We start from the raw sequence: 21,188 nt of genomic DNA on the forward strand, positions 1-21,188 counted from the left end.
ACCAATAACAATATGCAATATAGAAATTTGGAGAATAAGTCATGGAATGCTCATAAAATATTAATGAACTAATAATTATTTTTATGACCTTTTGTATAGAATAGGATTTTGAATTCCGATAATTACATCATAAAATGCACTCTCAGATTTTTGGCCTAGAAGCAAAAATGTAGAATATTTACACTTATTACTTTATTTAATAGAATTTCTTAGTTAATATCTGGGTTACTTTCTAGATTATTTATATTTTCTTTGTTGTCTCTAAGTTATCAGATAGTAATAATAATAATAATAATAATAATAATAATAATAATAATAATAATAATAATAATAATAATAATAATAATAATAATAAACTGATGGGATGTATGGTGTAAAGGATTTCAAGGATTGGGTTGAAATTTGCAGAATATATATATCCTTGTTTTCTTACAATGCTATAAACATTAAAATTAATGTTAATATTTTACAACGCTGATTTTTAGAGTTTTAAACTACACGAATTTTTCCAAGAAATTCTTTATTGTTGAGTAATACATTTTTTAAGTCAATTGTGATGATACACTTCGGTCAATGAAAAACTTTTCTACATATCGACTAATTTTGATTAAAACATTTTATAAACGCATGTGTCTTTCATTTGACATTGTAAAACAACAATTGACTTCCACATCACTACATAGGTATAGAAATTCCATACTAAAACCGTAGGTGGTGTTTTAATAGAGGGAAACACTTAGTAACATACTCTTTTTTATATCTCGAGAAAAAAATAATAATTAATTGGATGAGGATTAATCTTGTTTTATCTCGGTCATACCACATGGATACATGTATTGTTTGTATCAAATGCCTCGAAAGACATAAAGATAATTTTAGATAGTTATTTAAGATCGGCAATGTTTCATTAACGGTCTAGAGAATTTTCTGTTATACTCATAGAAAAAATAATTCTTCGTGAGGTTGCTCAATAAAAATGATAGAACTATATATTTTAAAAAAAATTATTCATACTTCTTATTGAGGTGTAACCATATATTTACATAGTAAACAACACTTGATCTTAAAGTAGTATTATTCAAACATTACATTCATCGTTATTTGTACATTTTTGAATCTAGGTGCCTTAACCCTTAATACCGCAAGGTGTGTTCTCGGATACACAGTGTTATTTTTTGGGAGTATCTTTATTATTTTCAAACTTTTCTTTTTCTTCTAGGTATGCTTCTAACTATTCAATGATTATACTACCAAGATAGCTTTGTGCTGCTTTCTGCTGCATACGGCAGAAATAAAAACTTTTAGTGTGCTAATGTTACAACGTGTGTCCAATGGACATATATTTAAAATATATTGAAATAGGCATTTTCAAATTTTTGTACTTACTAATCATTGATTCTTTAATCATTTCCTCGTTCTTTCTTGCATTAATTCATTCTTTGTTTCTTTATCCGATATTTATATTGATCATTTAGTAAAATATATGCTGAATGTAGTTGATTTCTTAACAGTTATCTGGCAATATTCTTATCAGCTTATATATATTCAGTTGTTTCCCCTGCTTATTGTGTTGGGAGAAGTTGTTCCAGATTATTTACGAAATAAAACACTTTCCATCGAGTTTATGCCTATACTTCATACATAAATATGGCAAAACTAAAACTGAATGATGCAGAAATCGAACAAATACTTGCTAATGATGAATCTTGTTCATATTATAGTATAAAGTCAGATGAAGAACTGGCCTGTGATGAAGAAGTTGAGAATAACTCGAGTGAGGCGAATCACATGAGTACTGAGTACGAAGATGAAGAAAGTGCTTCGGACAGTGATAATGATATTCAAGTGCCTTCTTGTTCAAGCGCAAATGAATATTAAGTAAAAATAATACCCACTGGAAGAAGGATGTTCCAGTTGCTACTAAAATAAAAGCGCGAAATATTGTTAGAAGCAGTAGAAATAAAGTAGTTCTTCCTCCTAACTGTGAAACAAAAGAATTTGAAGATGCGTTCCACTTACTCGTTGGAGAAAATATCGTAAGTGATATTGTCAGGCATATCATCCATATGTGTTGATACAAAGAAATCTACCCAAATGTAACCAGAAAAAGGAGAGAATACAGTACCGGTAACAAGTATGTGATATTTGCAAAAGGAATGCTTGCTCTGAGCACTCACGTGTTATAACGAAGAGTCTGAAATGATCCGTGTGAAACTGTTAAAGGAAAATGTACAACATATTGCATGTAATGTAAATGATATACCAAAATATATCTACGAGAAAAACATTTTAGTTTAGTTTCTCAAATGAGTCGTGTATCTTAGCCAGTACAAGTTGATGAAAACACTGAATATTGTAAGGGTAAAGGTATTACTCTTCTGTGTTCCTATGAGGGAAAGCCCTTTTTGTAATGGTACTGGGTTCTGTCTCTTGCTCGGGCAATACTTTTATAGTAGTGGTTAGTATTTCGAATATGTCTATCGAACTGCTGGTTCGGAATCAGTAATCCAGTTCCCGTTCCTAGTGAACGTAAATCCTATTATCCGCGTTCAATTCCAGTTTCGTCTCATAAACTGTTCGGAATTTTATTCTATATTACCACATTGGGATGCGAACCAAGACCAGGAATCATTCGGTGATCAGATCCTTCAATTGCGCGAACATGCTATGAATCAGCATGTGAATAACTGTACGAAATATCGTTATGATTTCGTTCGGTTATTCACATAAAAGCACAAACATCACAAAAACAGTATGCATGCAACTTACAACTAATCATGCAATGAGAGAAGAACACTTTTCATTAATGAACTCTGATTTCGTTAACATATATATTTCTAGGGCTGTCTTCATGACATTTCTTTCCACTGCCCTTATATTGTACACTGATACTTACATGAATTACATATTACTAAATATTACTAAATATATATATTAATGTAACTCATCACTTTTAACCTCTATTTTGTTAAAAGTAGTTTATTCACGTTTAATCACGAAACCGATGGGATCGCGAACGCGCGGATACGATCACTAATACGAATCGAAAATCGAATATGCTTCATATTTTTATACCGTGCACTTTTGCTAAACTTTATGAATGATTTCTAGATATTGCTTTCTTTTACGAATTGTTCATGTTTATGCTATTTTTCCACTAGGATGTTCAGTTCCTTCCTTTCATTTTCGCACTATCAGTCAGAGTGAGTGCCTATCTTGCCAAAATGTATTCTTTCGCCACTCCTAAACCGCTAAATCATACATCATGTACACGTGATATAACTAATTCACTAATTATATCTTTTGCCTAAAACTTGATGAATCAGTATCGAAGAAATGAATTGTTAATTTTAATATTTTTATAATTACAACACGATGATTGAAGATTCGCAAGGACTACCTTTTCACAAAAGCATTCTAGTCTTCCGCAAGTTCACTCACGGCTTCTTGACGCATACAATCACCATATTAGGGTATGACTTTGCACCGGAAGATCTACTCACACTAATGCACATCTTCACACAAGTTTTGCCACAGATAATAAGAAAGAGAATGTCTTGTAGTTAACCATAAGATGTCCTCATTTCGTACAGGTTTAAGATTTAAAACATTGTTTATATATATATATATATATATATATATATATATATATATATATATATATATATATATATATATAACATGTATTTGTACGTAATTTTAATGAAAAAATAAATAAAACATTAATGTTTTACAAACGAAATAAGGACAAAATTCGCTGTGTGTCCACCGACACACCTTGCGGTTTTATGTAACTAATATACTTTGCGGTATTATGGGTTACAAGCTACTAATTTGTCTCCAGAAGCTGCCAATATTTATACATACAAACTTATGTGTTTTCAAGTTTTTCAAAAAAAAAAGCCACTATTCAGGAAGTTACATTTACATATGCGATAAAATCGTAGGAGAAAAACTTTTTGTTGGAGACCCGTAATCCACAAGTTTTTATTTTTAATGAAATACTTTCGTCTAGCACTTTTATGTACAAATCCAGTGACTGTAAAACTGCAATTGTTTACAGTAATTAGCAACACTTAAAGGACTTAATGGAAAAGTAGTACGAGTACTTTTTTCCGTCAAATACGAGCTATGTATCAGAAATTATAGTTGATATCAGTACCAGTATTTATTTAAAGAGAGAAAGGCTAAAAAGGTTTCTGGTTCCGTTATTATTCCAAAATGATGTCATAATTTAGTATAGTAATTATTTTTCACTTTGACTTTAATAGCAGTTATTTCAAAACAACTATTTCGTAACTTCTACTACTTTCCCACTGAAACCCTAGTTATAATTTCGTAATGTATTTAGTTTTGTTATAACTAATGTTTCTCTATGTTGCGAAGAAACGAGGCTGTATTTCATGAAAAGCAGGCTTCAGACTTAAAAACTCAGTATGAAGACTCAATATGAGGTCAGAAACAGCACCAAGCATTACCAATGCTAGTTGGTATATACAATCATAATGGCAAATGACATCTATTGAAATTATATGAATTTACTAAAAACAGTTTTGAGAAGATAAGTTGTGCATACAATTTTACTGACGAGTCGTGCTCGACAAATTAAAAGTAAGCTGTGGACTACCATTTGTTAAGTTAATATACAAGGAATATATTACTACGAAAGCAGAGAACACTTGGAATGTTTAGACTTTCACTTGCAAAACAATATCAGGTTACATCAAATATCAACTACAGATGACAAAATAGTAAATACTATATTAAAATGAATACATTAAAAAAAACACTTAATACTTTTATTAACATTATGCTTTCTTCGAGGAAATTCTGAATTATGTCTATATTAATGATTTGATGCGATATAATTGCTTATATTTTGAAGGTTAACATTATATATAGAAACGAGATCAAAGTTACATTAAAAATAATATATGACAATATAGAGTATATTACTGTTGAATTAATATAGCTTTCCCAAATATCTTGATTTACGATCATTTGACAGTATAGAATTGCATATTTCCTCAACCTCCATTTGCTTGTTAATGATATCTTCGCTTTTGGCAGTCTCGTTCAATTCAAGCCACAAGAGGGCATCATTGCATATATATCTAGAATTCTTCTGCTAGTTTGTGAAATACAGTAACCTGATGTAGTTTTAACGTCCCCAATCATCTTTAAGCAATATGACTCCAAGCTGTTCTTTGACATGACTCTTCTCTTTTCTCTCATATCGTATGCTCTCATTTCTTCTGCTTCAAGGATTAATTGATCTACTTCGTTATCACTCAGACGATTCTTATCGTGGTTGATGGTAATACTGTTGCATGATCTTCTTGACCTTTCAATAGCAGTTACTTTCAAAATATTATTCAAATCAATATCAAAAGTCACATCTACTTGAGGTACACCTGCTCGAGCTGCAGGAATACCGTTAAGCACAAAGGAACCAAGCAAATAATTATCCTTTGAAAATTCACGTTCACCTTCATAGACTTTGAAATTAATCGTAGTTTGGAAATCCTTTACTGTTGTGAAGTCGCCAGTTTTTCTCGTAGGTATTGGTGTATTGCGCTTAACAACTGTTCTCGTAATTCCTCCTCTTACATTAATACCCAATGAAAGTGGGGTAACATCAAGAAGCACCAAATCTTTGATTTCATTGGATTTAACACCTGTTAAAACTGCTGCTTGAATAGCTGCTCCATAAGCAACAGCTTCGTCAGGATTAATGGACTGATTTAATGCTTGTCGATTAAAAAACTCTGCAACTAATTGCTGGATCTTTGGGATTCGAGTAGACCCACCAACAAGAACAACATCGTCAATTTGTGTTATACTCAACCCAGAGTCAGATAGAGCTTTTCGTAAAGGCTCCAAAGTGTCATTGAAAAGATCAATATTAAGATCTTCAAAACGAGCACGCGTGATCGAAGAGTGAAAGTCTATACCTTCGAACAAGGAATCCACTTCAATAGTGGCTTGTTTAAAAGATGAAAGGTGCCGTTTAGCTCTTTCACACGCTGAACGAAGACGACGCAACGCACGCTGATTTCCACTTAAATCTTTCTTGTACTTTCTTTTAAATTCGCCTACAAAATAGTTGACCAATCTAGTATCTACATCTTCTCCACCAAGATGAGTATTTCCTGTTGTTGCTTTTACTTGAAACGATCCTCTCTGAATTGAAAGAATGGATACATCTAATGTTCCTCCTCCAAAATCAAAAACCAATACAATTTTCTCTGCTGCAAACTGAAACGAGACGACGAAAAATGTAAGATTTGCTTGTTTATTCTAGATAAACAAACTATTTTAACAAAGAATGTGCTGTATTTTTATTTAGAACAAGATTGATTATTACTATTTATATATTTTCTATCCTTCTGTAGTCAGCAGTTCAAAATACTTCAAGATATTGATTTTTCATGAATTTTTTTAGTAATGGTTTTATTACACTGACCATTTCTTTTAAATTAACTTGGTTCTTGAATTTGCAATTATCCCTGCACATTGTACCTGCTTGTTCAATATTTGGTGTTGTCTAATAAACTGTTCAATGAAATGTATGCTAATAAACTTCATAATTCTAAATTGTAAACATAGAATTTCACAACAAGTAAAAGATACTTTAAATATACAGGGCATCCTTTATCTTAATACACCCGTGTAACTTTTAAACTAATGGATAAAACATGCTGAAATTTTCTCCCATGTAAATATTGGCAGGGAAACATTGTTTGGTATACAATCTGATAGCCTATAAGATTAACAGTGTTTCCCAACCCAACATAAAGTTGTATTTTCTACGCCAAGTTATTACATTTTTCAGATCTACATATAAAACGAAAACTTACAATATTACACTTGCCCTGCAGTGTTATAAACTGAAAGACACTACAGTGCACAAACATAGAAAAACATGTGTATTTTGGAGAGTTTTACGACAGTAACAACGTAAGTGAGAGGGGCGAGGAAATGCACATCCGAAGTACATTAATGTCAAATACACCATCATATGACGTAATTCGAACAAGTGAAAACAAACAAAAGTGAACAAGTGAAAGTTTGACTTTTTTTCAAAGGACATTATTTCAAAAAAGTTTCTAGAGAAGTTTCACGAATTACGTACATGATCTGCAATACACATAAAGATCATAATGCCGTTTAGAACAATTTGATGCCTCAAATCGTTCGGTAGATATGAAAAAATACTAACATTTAAAATATTACTTAAAGTGGCATGTTTATGGGATTTTTTTTATTTACTTCGCTTCTGTAACATTCTGACAATACTTTTTGGTAGGTGTAATTACAGTAATTTCTCAGAATTACATAATTTTAAACACTATTACAAACTAAGTTTTTACCATACCTAGAGAATGGTTTGTGATATCAAATTGCTGTAAACGGTACTGTGACTTTCACATCTATTGAAAACCATCTATGCAATTAGATGAGGTACTTAACTAGCTGTTTTTTGAAATAAAGGCTTTAAAAAAATCTAATTTCAATCTCTTGCAACTTGGTTGTATTCATTAGAAATCCGTTATATCATTATCATAATATTACACACAAAATACTTGCACTGTGTGTCTCACTTGCGTTATTACTGCTATAGAGGCTACTAAAATTCGGATGTTTGTGATATTGTGGCGTTCTTAGTTTGCAACGCTGAAATATTGTACATTTTCGTTTAACATGTAGAGTTGAAATATGCTGTATTTTTTAAAAATATAACTTTATGTTAGGTTATCCTTGCGGTATCCAAAACCATGTCCCTCTGCCCAGCGGCGCAAATCTGTCTTGGGAGGCACGGGTAAGACCGTTCCCATATTTCTTAAAGCGATGTTCAAAATATTTATGAAGAGGAAAAACAAATGCTGTGGAGGATCAGAGTTTTCTTCAACATTGGGAGACGGGCAGATTTGAGGCTTATTCTGGGTGGGGTGGGGGGCATCAATTTCATTTCACTTTCCTTTGTGGCAATCGGACACTAATCATTACATTTCTCCCCCCAAAACAAATTTCAAATCTGATTATTGGGAGGGTCAGTAGCGCGGTTCCAAGATTAGGGGGCACATGTCCCCTCATCACCCCGGGATTTGCGCCAGTGCCCTGCCGATATTTGCATAGTACGACAAAATTTCAACGTTTTTGTCCATTTACGTTAAAACGTTACAAGGTCATATCAAGATAAATGGTAGCATATTACATATATATATATACAGAGAGAAAGCGAGAGAGAGAAATATAGATAGATAGACTTAACTCTAGATTTTCGATTTTCTTTAGATGTATCCCGACCAAAGTAAACCATGAGAAAACTTTAGCTCGATTAATAATATTAAATGGTGCCTCAAGCGACCTAACTAAGGAACATACTCTTGTAATTTAGAACGGCTGAAGAGAATGGTACCAGATCTGGGATAGATATAGTGGACGTAGCATTACTCCTTGTAGTATATTGCACAATCCTGACGACCATTTTGAATTCAGTTATAAAATTACAAATCGAAGAGGATCATATAATGTATCGTTTTGGGGTAGCTTTTCGCAACAAAACATACATCAGACATTTAGAAGATACCATTAATTACATATAGCTGTGAAAAGAAGACTACCCCGTCCATTTCCCCTCTAGTCACGTGATCTAGTTTCTCCCTGCCAATCTATCTGAAACTTCTTATACATATAGTCTATGCATCTGCTGGTAATAAAACTCGATTATTTCTTTTTCAGGAAAACGAAACTGGACGATCCGGTCACTATTGGCTGCCGACATATTTTCATTTCTTACTTATATATTTTCAAATGAACATATTGTATTAATAATTTGAAGGTCCGTGGGATAAATTTCTTCCTTTCTTGGATTGAAGCATGTCCTTTCCTAAATTTATTAACTTCGAGCACTGTCTAATTCTCTGATAATGATAGCAGGTCTCCCAGCAGGATATTGAAAAAATATAGGACAGTTTGGTTTATAAAATAGGACAGTTTGGTTTATACAATGAAGCCTCCCTTTACCTCAATAGGCAACTGGAAACAAGATTTAGTTTAATACAGAAGAAGAGTATATATAACTTTTTAAACTTACCAGACCTACTGTATTGTTTTGGGAAAAAAAAAAAAAAGAAAGAAACCGATTGAAATAAACGACTTGATTTACTGACTAAGAGAAAAATTCTTGTGGTCCGAGTTGCCCATGCCTTTCCCTCGATCCACCACTATTATACATTTCTACTTTTACATTTTAAAGGTACAATAATGAATTAGTACACGTGTTACTTTTGCGACACCATTGTTGTCGCATTTTTAAGCCTTTTGGTTCCAGTTTCAATCAGGGCTTGTGCAGCTGACACGTCACCCATAAGCCGATGCGTTATTGTTTTCTGAAGCTGAATGTTTCCTTTCTGAAATTAATTTTTCAACTTCATGAACCTCAACACACGTGTTTCCTCCAGTCCTCTTTTTTTTTTTTTTTTTTTTTTACTTACTTACTTACTTTTGTCTTTTCTGCTGTGATCTTATGCTCACTTTCTTGCTGATCTAATCTCTGTCCATATCTTCACGATATTTCTTATGCGCTTCTTTGTAGTACATTAATATTTCTTTAGTGGTATTAACTTCATTTACATTTTTACCCACTGTTTTTAATCATTCATAGCCCATTGATGATTTCTTTATTCAGTCCTTGTCTCTTGGATGGCATCGTGTTCTTATTTGTCGAGAAATCACATTCAACAGATGCCTACCCGTGTGAAAGTGTTACCACTGCTTTCACAATTTTAGTAATTGTTGGACACCTTGGTTTCCTTGTGTTATTTTCGAGGAGCATTAATTTGTTCCAATACAGTCAATACTACAACCAACAAAAACGTCATCGTGTATGCTCTGATCACTGATATAAATTCGCTACTCGTCTACGACTTTGTCAATTTTCTGACTGGTCAACACCTAAATCACACAAGACGCTAATCGTTTGTAAGATGACAATATCTTATCTTGCTCTTCCTTTTCATGTCTAACAGCAGGGTGCAAAATCTGGCTATGTTTCAAAATCCAGTTGTTTAGGCAGCCTTTGTTGAAGGTAACTTGTTACTTTTATGAAGAATTTCTTTGCATTTAATGTGAATAACTGTTGTTGCACCTTATCGACTTCTTTCGATGCCAACCGTGCGCCTTCATCACCGACATCAATTTTGTTATCTGGCAGTAGATTTTTTCTTCTTTCACTTTTATATTTACAAGATCAGAAGTTTTTTCATTGTACAGATCAAATACTACAACTCTTGTCATTATTCTTTGAATTCACCATGCAAAATGTAGATAAGTGATTTCTGTTTTTGCATAATCACAAGGAATTTATCAAACAAAGTGTCTACACTTATAAGAAAATGTAAGTATGCAAATCTAACAGGAAATCTCAAGTTCTGACGGATTCTCTTGTAGCATTCTGACTGTAATGAAATTTGATTTTGCGTGGGAAGGAAATGAAAGAAATATTCTGTCAGTGCTAACCACAGAGAGACAATTCTAAAGCAACCAGGATTTTCACAATTTTTCTGCTTTCTATGACTTTTCCAGGGCGTTTCTACGACACTTTTATTTCCAGGTTTTTCAGGACGCGTGAGAACCCTACATATTATGTACAGCAATATTGGCAGGCTGGTGAATACAAATACACCTTAATGCCTAGCCAATACTGCTGCACATACACTGCTAAAAGAAAATGCTAACACAACTTGCGTTATAAGAAACTTGAGCATGGGAATGTTCCTCAGCTAAGCTTCATTGGGGAAGAATAAAGCACACAGGAAACAAAAAAAGAATAAAATAAATAAAATAAAATGCTAAGACACATTTAGCATATTACTAATATGTAGCAATTTAAATCATCACTGGAAATGCACTTGACTTGTATTTTTAATAATTCAATCTCTGAAAAATATAGGAAATATAGGACAAGGCTAAAATATAGGGCATATATAGGCCAAATATACAGAAAGTTTCAAAATATAGGGAAAAAAAAAAAAGAAAAATAGGACAGCTGGGAGCCCTGTGATAATCAAGTTTTAAGTCTTATATTACGTTAATACGTCTTTCGATCTCCAATATGCGCTTTATTATACTCACTCTCGAAAGTGATACAATTGGTTTGAATGATAAAACTTGGATAAACATATTAGTATTATAGTCCGACATTGTTAACATATATGAATCAGTTGAGATTTTTGTAGTCAAGCTTCACAAACAGAAGAGAATATGTATAAAAATTATATATATATATATATATATATATATATATATATATATATATATATATATATATATATATATATATAATGGGGAGCTACGAATACATAATGTCTCACTCACTACTCATTGGTACAACAATTGGTTAAACGTTACACAGGTTTTGAAACATTTGACAGCATATTTCACATGCAATGCTAATCAGAGTAACATGAATTTAGCATACGTACACAGGTTTTATTAACTTATATATTTTATGCAAAAATAATGCATATGAGTTGCCACAACGTTTATGTAATAGACTAGTTAGTAGAAGCTATGCTGACACAGTAAGGAAACAAGTTAATAAAAGCTATACTTACACATAAATGTACACTGCTCCAAACTCATGCAACAACAAGTTACCTTACAATCCTGGCAATTTCCATCTTGCTTACAAGACAATTCATTTCGCTATCACCAGAACGAGCGAGACTAAATTGAACTCATCAGGAATGGTTCGATTAATTTGGACACAAATAGCCACAAAGATAACTAACAGCATGTTTTAGAAGGGTGGAAAAGCTTCGCTGACATCAATACAGGTTTAATGCCAAACTAAGTCAAGGCTAAACCGGACTAATCTTAAGATTTTGGACCTTAAAGGTCTCCACGTTCTATTGCTGTAGCCAACTGATTTTAGCAGGGATTATTCGAGACCAACAACCAGATTTAGTCGAAGACAGACTTCAAAACGCAGAAATGTCTTTAAAATTATCTCAAAATACATACGATAATGTTTAATCGTCGTAGGGGTCTTGTAAAGTTCGGAGACAATGATTAGTTAAGAAAAACCGAAACTATCGTCGTGACAAATTAACATCGGAGGATATCGGAGGCCTAGGTACTGTACATACTTTACGGAAGTTGATTGAAATGCCCCAAGGCTAGACTAATTTGGCCAAGGTTTAAGAAGGGAAACTCTTTATCGGAATTAATCAATACAAGTCAAATTTAGTCAAATTCTAAAAATTGAAACCGTGTTAACAGACATTTTCAGGAATAATTGGTTGATTGGAAGTTGTCTTTTTTCTGTACCCTGGCTGTATGAGGCATGAATTCATAGCTTAACACAGAATACGACCCACACCCATTAGGATCAAACTCGATATCACACGTTCAATGCATGTAACCCAAAGCATAGAGTTAGGAGGATCATACTTCTTAGGGAATGGTTAAACCCATTTGGACCAGAGTTGACATGAAGGCCAGATATATTCTAGGTAGTTGGACCTAAAAAAAAATGTTAAATTATGTGTGATGAAAGGAAGAAAAAAAAAAATTGACAAATGAAAGGTATTAAGTTCTACAATAGTTTACTGAATATCTTACATATGGGAGTTCTACTTTGGGAAGAACAATTTCCCCCAAAGTTTATATGTCAATACAATTACATATCTAAATAAAATGCATTCACAATTCAAATTGATGGTGTGCATATCATAATTTTCGTACTCGCTTAAGCACCCGTATGTTTAATCTTCACCTTAGACGTTTCAGTGATCAGCTTGTCGTTTTCTTAACTATTACTTTGAGTAAATTTACGTTGCTTAAATCACATTACCGATAAAAGTTTCCACTGTAGAATAAACTATTCCTGCTCACTCTGAGTTTACTCTTTATCTTAAAAATAACACACTGAAGGGTTAATGACGTAGTTATCATAGTTTTATATCGTTCTCCATTTATGTTGAATCCTTTTTACTATTTCAAATTTAGGGGAAGACCAACGAAACAGATGGTTAAGTGGCTTTTACAGCTAGGAGATGATCACATTGTGTTGCTCACGCGGCCTGAGTTTCATTTGTTTACTTGTTAGCACATGTCGAAGTCAAAGAGTAAGGAAGAATGGACAGTTACAAAAGGTAAGCTAATATATTATTACGTAGAATTTCTTTTCTTATTTGTTTCACACAACTTTTTAAATGTAATAGAATGAATCTTCATTTTTTTTTATTTTACATAAACAGAAAGTATTTCATATTGACAGTAATTTTGTAGTACTAGCTTATTTTTCATTGAGCTCACATTTGTTAGCAGGGTACACAAATGACTAAATAAAATTTCATTCGAGATATTTATTTATTTTAGAAAGTTTGGAGCAGTAATTGGTGTATTGTATAGCTTCTATTTAAAATAAACATACTCAACATTATAATTCATAAAATATGAGAATAAGTAATTTTCAGTAAATAGTAGTTATCATCAATCGACTTTCAAATCTTCTTCTATTCTTTCGCATACAAAATACATAGACTCTACATTTAATTTAGACTCCTCATATTAAAGTTTACTACTCTACAACTATCACCTGGCGGACCGACATTTTTGTCAATTAGTGTGTTGATAAATGTTGATAAAATATTCGAAAAAAGTATATCTAAATATCTCTTTTTTTCATGTTGAACATAGCTGAAATTTCAACTATCCTTGAAATATATGATGTCCTTGATGCTGGGGTGCTTATCCAACCTCCAGGAAATGCACCGGCCAATGACAAGGATAGTGCTGCCAAAAAGTACTCTTGTCATAACACATCTATGCGTTAATCAGCTGAGAGCAGGTGCTGAAATTATCGCGAAAACAATAACTTCCGATGTTGGACAAGAGGAGGATGAATCAATAACTTCGGATACTGTTCCAAGACCTGATGGTCTAAAAACATCTAAGAAGGCGAAATTGTCAAATACATGTAAATGGAGTCTTTGTGATGTGCCATACAAATCAAGCGAGAATGGACAAGACCAGACTGGTTACAAAATGACTATGCTTCCACAGATCTATTAGGAAAGTTTGTGGATAATGATGTGTGATATCACACATCATCGAATGTACATATGTGTATGCTTTTAAAAGTGGTGACCATAGTCATGGATTATCATTTTACCGGAATTAACTGCAGAATTAAACACAAAGAGGCCATATGAGCTTCGATATTTGAAAGATTTCAGCTTACTTTTCGGAAACTAGATCATTAGCAAAAACACGAGACTGTCAGAATTTCCTTTTCTGCTCTTCTATCTTTGCATAGTTGTTTCAAGCTCCAGTAAAGGGTTCATAAATAAGGCATCAGGATGTTTTAAAATTTTAGCTCAGAAAATATTCCTATTCTTCTACTCGCTTGTTTTTAATTTGAATGACGAAATAAAAATGTGTTCAGTCTTAAACATTTAAAAAACTAAAACTGGACCTGAGTATTATTAGGTATAATATAAGTTCGGAAATGAATATTTCTATAAATTAAGGTATTGTGCTTTCGTAATAAAAATGAAGGTTTACTTCATGGACTCCAGTTCCCAGTTTTTTTGATGCAATTACAAATTCAGTACTTAATAATAATAATAATAATAATAATAATAATAATAATAATAATAATAATAATAATAATAATAATAATAATAATAATAATAAAAACTCTATATATCAATAAATCCAAAACCAGCTACCAGCTTAGATAGTTTGTAGAATGATAAAATTAGTACTTTCATTTAACAACATATATTAATAAAAATAGGAGAACAACAGAAATAAATGCAGAGTTCCTATTAAACGTTTGCATTGATTTGGGTTTCGAAGTAAATGCAGAGAAAACTAAATACATTGAAGTGCGTCGGGACAGTAATACGGCATATTATGGATGCGTTGAAATATTAAATATTACATTTGATGAAGTGGGTAGTTTCAAATATCTTGGATCAATATTAACAGACGAAAATCATATTTACGAAGAAATTAAATGTCGATTAAAAGCAAGAAACACAAGTCTTCGGGTGTAAACGAAATTCCGGTTGAGTTAATTGTAGCTGGAGGCGAAAAATTGTGGAACAAGATACACAAACTCATTCTCCTTATCTACAACAAGGAATAATTGCCAGAAGAGTGGAAAGAATCAATCATTGTTCCAATCCACAAGAAAGGCGACAAAACTGACTGTAATGATTATCAAGGCATCTCTCCTCTGTCAACATCCTATAAAATCCTTTCAAACATTCTATTAGCAAGATTGACCCCATACACAGATGAAATTATTGGAGATTGTCAGTGTGGATTTAGACGAAATCGATCAACTATCGACCAAATATGTACCATTCGCCTAATACTCGAAAAGAAGTGGGAATATAGTAGCCCGGTACATCAACTATTCATTGATTTTAGAAAGGCGTTCATTGACTTGGTTAGGAGAGAAACATTGTACAACGTTCTTACAGAACTTGGAATATCGAGAAAGCTAATTAGATTAATTAAGATATGTTTAAATGAATTCCAAACTAAAGTCCGGGTAGAAAATTTTTGTCCACGAGCTTTCACGTCGAAAATGGCCTGAAACAAGGAGATGCGCTGTCGCCATTATTATTTAACTTTGTTCTGGAATACGCTATAAGGAAAATCAAAGATAGCAACCAGGGCCTACAGTTGAACGGTATTCACCAGGTTATGGTGTATGCTGATGATGTGAATTTAATAGGGGATGATAGGAGAACAATAGAAAGAAATGCAGAGATCTTATTAAGCGCTTGTGGGGACATGGGTTTAGAAGTAAATGCAGAGAAAACTAAATACATGGAAGTGCGTCGGGATCGTAATACAGCAAATTATGGATGCGTTAAAATATTAAATAATACTTTTGATAAAGTGGATAGTTTCAAATATCTAGGATCAGTATTAACAGAGGAAAATCATATTCACGAAGAAATTAAATGTCGACTAAAAGCAGGGTATTCGTGTTACTATTCGGTTCAAAATCTCTTGTTGTCGCGAATTCTGTCGAGGAATTTGGAGCTTAAAATATATAAAATGATAATCATGCCTGTTGTTCTGTATGGTTTCGAAACATGGTCGCTTACTCTGAGGGAAGAACAGACTAAAAGTATTTGAGAACAATATCCTGAGGCGAATATTCGGACCCAAGAGGAACGGGAATGGGGAATGACGGAAACTTCATAATGAGGAACTACATAATTTATACGATTTACCAAACATTGTTAGGGTTATCAAGTCTAGAAGGCTTAGGTGGGCAGGCCATGTAGCTAGGATGGAAGAAAGTAGAAACGCTTTCAAAGTCTTGGCTGGAAGACCAATCGGTAAACGATCATTAGGAAGACCTAGGCGCAGATGGGAAGACAATATTAAGATGGATCTTGCAGAATGTCCAGTTAGCTAAGGATAGAAGTCAATGGACAGCTTTTGTGAACGCGGCATTGAACCTCCGGGTTCCATAGGCCATAGAGTTAGTTAGTTATTCATAAAAATATATTCATTGTGTAATGTGTTTTTTAGGAATGGGCAAAACTGGTTTTTAATAAAAACTGGAAACCGGTTTCTAAAAACCGACATTTCAGTTTTCTCCAAAACCGGTTTCGGTTTCTCGAAAAAACAGTTCTTTTCCGGAACCGGTTTCGGTTTTCACCGAACACACAAAACTATTTCTGTCGAAACGGAATCGGTTTTCGGAGAACAACGAAACACTAGTCTGGTCAGAAATAGAACCAGTTTTAAAAACTGAAACCGGTTCCAATCAAAAACTGAAACGGTTTTGAAGGAAACCGAAACCGTATTCGCTGAAAACCCGAACCGGTTTCGGAGGAAAGCAGGGTTTTTGGAAATTTTCAGAAACCAGTTTCAGTTTTCCTAAAACCGGAAACCGAAAAACCAGTTTTTGTGCCCACCATTAGTTTTTTCTCCACATTTTCACCCAAACTAAGCTTCGTACATCTTACAAAAAGTGCTGAACTGAAACTACCAGTTGATGCTTCACTCTACCTTCTCTTCCTATATTGCTGTTGGTTCATTTTAAAATACTACATATAACCTTAAATCTTAAAATGCTTCATGAGAGTTCCTCCTCCTTCTATATTACGTACAGAAAATCAACATTGCTGAGTATTTCTATTGGTTTATTCCAGTCATTTACATTTTTTCATACACATGGGGCCGTACAAGTAAAAGTGAGCAAGTGCTTAAAACTCACAAATTCGGAACAAATGCTCAGTTTCTACTCAAGTTACTCGTGAGCAAATGTTCATTGTCCTTGCCTGGTGAGCAACTGCTCTAGATTTGGTATAAATAAAACCGGGCAAATGCTCAGTTTTTGGAGCAAGAGCTTAAGATTTTTTGAGGATCCTCTGTACGTTGCTCAGCTTACTCAACAAAAGTTGTTAAAAGCGAAATGGCCGAGTTGATAGCGATTGCCGAAAGAATACGTTGAGTTGAATTGATTTTAAGTTCAACGTCTCTTTCAGCAGCGAGGGTATATGAGATGGGACCTACTGATTAACGTGGAATCCGAACCACAAAAGCTCCCGCCGGGAATCGAACCCGGGTCTACCATGCCAAAGGCACGTACGGTAACCGCTTAGCCACGAAGGACCTCTCCGAAAGAATACGTAACGAGTATAAATTGCGAAGGGACTCTAATGTTCTTAACTATAAAGAATTGTACAGATTTAAGAAGGAAAATGTTAAATGACTTGCACAACACTTCCTTCCCAAATCAACTGAAAGACGAGGTGGCGCTCTGACGAATTATGAAAAGATTTTTTTTTTTTTTTTTTTTTTTTTTTTTTTTTTTTTTTTTAAGGACGTAGATCATCCTGGTTTTTAGGTGGGTGTTGCAGAAGATACTGGCGTTACTCAGCCTTCTGTGTCAAATGTCTTCTGAAGTTGCGCAGGCAGTTAAGCAGAAAACAAAATTGAAGACCTCGGGAGAAAATAATGATATTCCACACTGACATGATTTTGAGATACAAGACTTTGAATGTTTGGGTACGTAGTGACACTATTAAGAAACCTGTAAGGAAAACATACATTAACGCTCATAAACTATCGTGTTTTGACTGTTTTTTTCGTAAAATGGACGAAGTATTCTAGCGCAAATAAACGTACGTTTTGTAAATAACAATAAATAATTATAACATAAAAGTTGTGAGTTATCACTTTTTACGATAATGAAATTAGAACACTATAGCATAACAACAACAATTTCCTGTGAAGACACTTTGCAGTTTTGGACTATTCTTTAGGTGTTTAAATTAGCACTCGTTGTGTAACCTTACCAAACTTAAATAAACTTTGATATACGTGCAACACGCGTTTATTGGGATCATTAACAATACTTCCAGATACGATACATTCAAAAGAGGCCATGTTATATAGTTTGTGCTAATGCAAATATGATAAAGGGAAGTAAAAACTAGTTAAAACCAGCGGCGTATTCTGTCTTCAACATTGGAGGGGGACGAGTAAGACCGTTCCCATAATCTTTCTTTTCTTTTTATTTTTCTTTTTTTTTTTAAAGCGATGTTCAAAATATTTATGAAGCTGAAAAAAAAAAATGCTGTGGAGGATCAGGGGAGCAGAGTTGTCTTCAACATTGGAAGGCAGGCAGATTTAAGGTATATTGTGGTGGAACTTCAATTTCGTCCCATTTTTCTTTGTGGCAATCGGACACAATCATCACATTTCTCCCCTCCCCCTCTCCAGAAGAAAAACACATTTCAAACCGGATTATTGGGAGGACAGTTTCCTCCAGTTCCAAGATTGGAGGGGACATGTCCCCCTCAGCCAGTGGTTAGGACATACTGAACAATAATTAGTTATCATATCAATGATACGTTAGTTAGCTATGAGCGTATTTAAAAGCTTATGTCGTCAATATTTTTTTCTGAAAAAATAATTTTCATTGAAACACAACAAAACTACAACTTTCTGCAAACCAGCTTACTGTGTAAACAAGCAAGTTATGCAAGTTACAAATGTTCCAAAGTATTCCTGAGACTTAGAAATGTAATACCTGTTTCTCATTCAAGTAGTTAATAATCTTAAAAAAATAGCTTTATGAATAAATGTCTTGTACACATTGCTAAGTATTTTGGAATTTGTATCTCAAAAATGGCTTTATTTGTAAATATTTTTGAATGTTTGAAATAATAATAATAATAAACTTTTCTTCCCTCTATTGCAGCGTTTCCCAATTGGTATGCCGCGAGGAATCGAAACAAAATTAATTTTATAGCAATCAAATTGCAAAACGTAGGGAAAAATGTATATTTGTATTTCCCATTACTATGAACCTCAACTGTGAATCTACAATTTTAAGTTACATACCGTGTTAGTGTTCTGTAAATTCTAATGTTGAAAAAAGTATTTGTTATCATTGTTATGACCATTATTGCTTCTTTATTGTTGCAGACTATTTCGTAATTTTAAAATTTAAAATATCATTCAATCCTTTCGACAAGTTACTTACATTTGTGTTTTAAAAGTAAAAGAGATTCGTTTGTTCGTTCATTATTTAGTGATCTTCCTTCTTAGTAAAAGGTTGGATACAGTTTTTAAAAAAAGAAAGCGTATTTTTAAAAATCTGAGTCCAATTTTTCATTAAATTTGTTTTCTATTTTTAAATTAGAATGAAAAATATGCATAATGATTTACCACGGGGAAAAACCAGTGATCGAGCTTTCTTCTCTGTGAGAAAGAGATCAATAATCACAGAAAAAAATACCACTGTGTTTTATATTTACAAATAATAATATCTATAATTGTGCCGCGAGAATCCAAGTAATACTCGTAATGTGCCGCAAATTGAAAGAGGTTGGGAAACGCTGCTCTATTGTATAAAGCAGACAAGACATTAAGTTCATTGAGCACTTGCTACTTGTCACGGAGCATTTGCTCAACGAGTAGAGGAAAGTTTTATTTATAACAAAACAAAGAGCAGGTGCTTGATATTCAGCTTACTTATGAGCAAATGCTCAGAAGCAAGTGCTCGTTTTTATTTATACGACCCATGGTTACATTCCAGAGAAGAAAAACTGGCTACCTCACTTCTGATCTACTGGCCTAGCAGATAATCTAATTTTGCTGGCAAATAGATTTCAATCTCCTTCGGACAGAACACCCAGATGGACATAAAACTATAATGCACAAACTTCTCTTCTTCTTCTTCTTCTTTTTTTAAAGGGAAAAAAAATTCCTCCAGTTAGCTGGGATAGGCTTTTCTTCACTTGTTTCTATTTTGTGCTATATTCACTGTGACACCACACTGTACCATATAGTTCTTAAAACAATCTTCCTACTTTTTCTTTAACCAGCCTCGCTCTCGTTTCTCATCAGTTCTATAGTATTCACTCGGTGAGCTACGTATTCCGTATGTCTTCTATTTACATGCCCAAACCATCTTAGTCTACTTCTGTGCAGTTTTTCTCTCCTTTACTGTTCTTCGAAACACTTCATTCTTAATTCTGTCCTTCCGCGTCACTCCACTCATTCACCGTAGCATCTTCATCTCCGCAACATGCAACTTCTGTTCCTCTTTCTTTTTCGTCGTCCAATACTCTGCTCCGTATAATATGGCTCACTACTGTTTTGTAATATTTTCCTTTAAGGCGTAATGGTGCCCTACGATCACATAATACTCCTCCCGCTTCGCTCTCTTCTGCAGTATTGATCCTAAGTACTTGCATTCCCTCATCATCACCACTCCTTGCTCCAGTCGTATTCTTGTATTGTCGATTACATATTTCCCGAAAGGACAATGTAAATATTCTGTCTTGGTTTTACTAACTCTAAGCTACTTACTCTCCAATATTCCTCTCCAAGTATCTAATTTCCCTAGCAGTGCTTCCTTGGTCTCTTTCACCAGAACGATGTCGTCAGCAAAAAGTATATTTTAAGGTGATCGCTCCTGGATATCCTTTGTAATGCACAAAAGCTAATCTCTGAAATATTATTCCAATTTACCGTAATGGATTTAACTATACTTCCAGCATCATTGTTCCTTATTTTTTTAAATGTATTTTTAACTAAACAAATAACGTTATTCAATATAAAAATCTGGACAGTAAGCCACTGAATGCTGATAAAACTTAATTAATAATTAATAGTTCATAATA

The 21,188-nt window shown here is 33.5% G+C and overlaps 2 protein-coding genes across 2 annotated transcripts in view; both read right to left on the reverse strand.

Annotated features, from left to right (window-relative positions):
* LOC145690330 (heat shock cognate 71 kDa protein-like) overlaps nucleotides 1–21,188 on the reverse strand; it is a 219,622-nt gene that overhangs the window by 23,419 nt on the left and 175,015 nt on the right. The gene's annotated exons all lie outside the window — the stretch shown is intronic.
* LOC145688803 (heat shock cognate 71 kDa protein-like) lies at nucleotides 3,854–11,208 on the reverse strand. The gene is given in 3 exon segments (XM_081762978.1): nucleotides 3,854–5,110; nucleotides 5,113–6,258; nucleotides 11,140–11,208. Coding segments are annotated over 3 exon segments (1,362 nt in total). The 3' UTR covers nucleotides 3,854–4,963.

This window comes from Thermobia domestica, chromosome 7 (genome assembly GCF_964235325.1).
Source record: "Thermobia domestica chromosome 7, izTheDome1.hap1.1, whole genome shotgun sequence".
Taxonomy (NCBI): Eukaryota; Metazoa; Arthropoda; class Insecta; order Zygentoma; family Lepismatidae; genus Thermobia; species Thermobia domestica.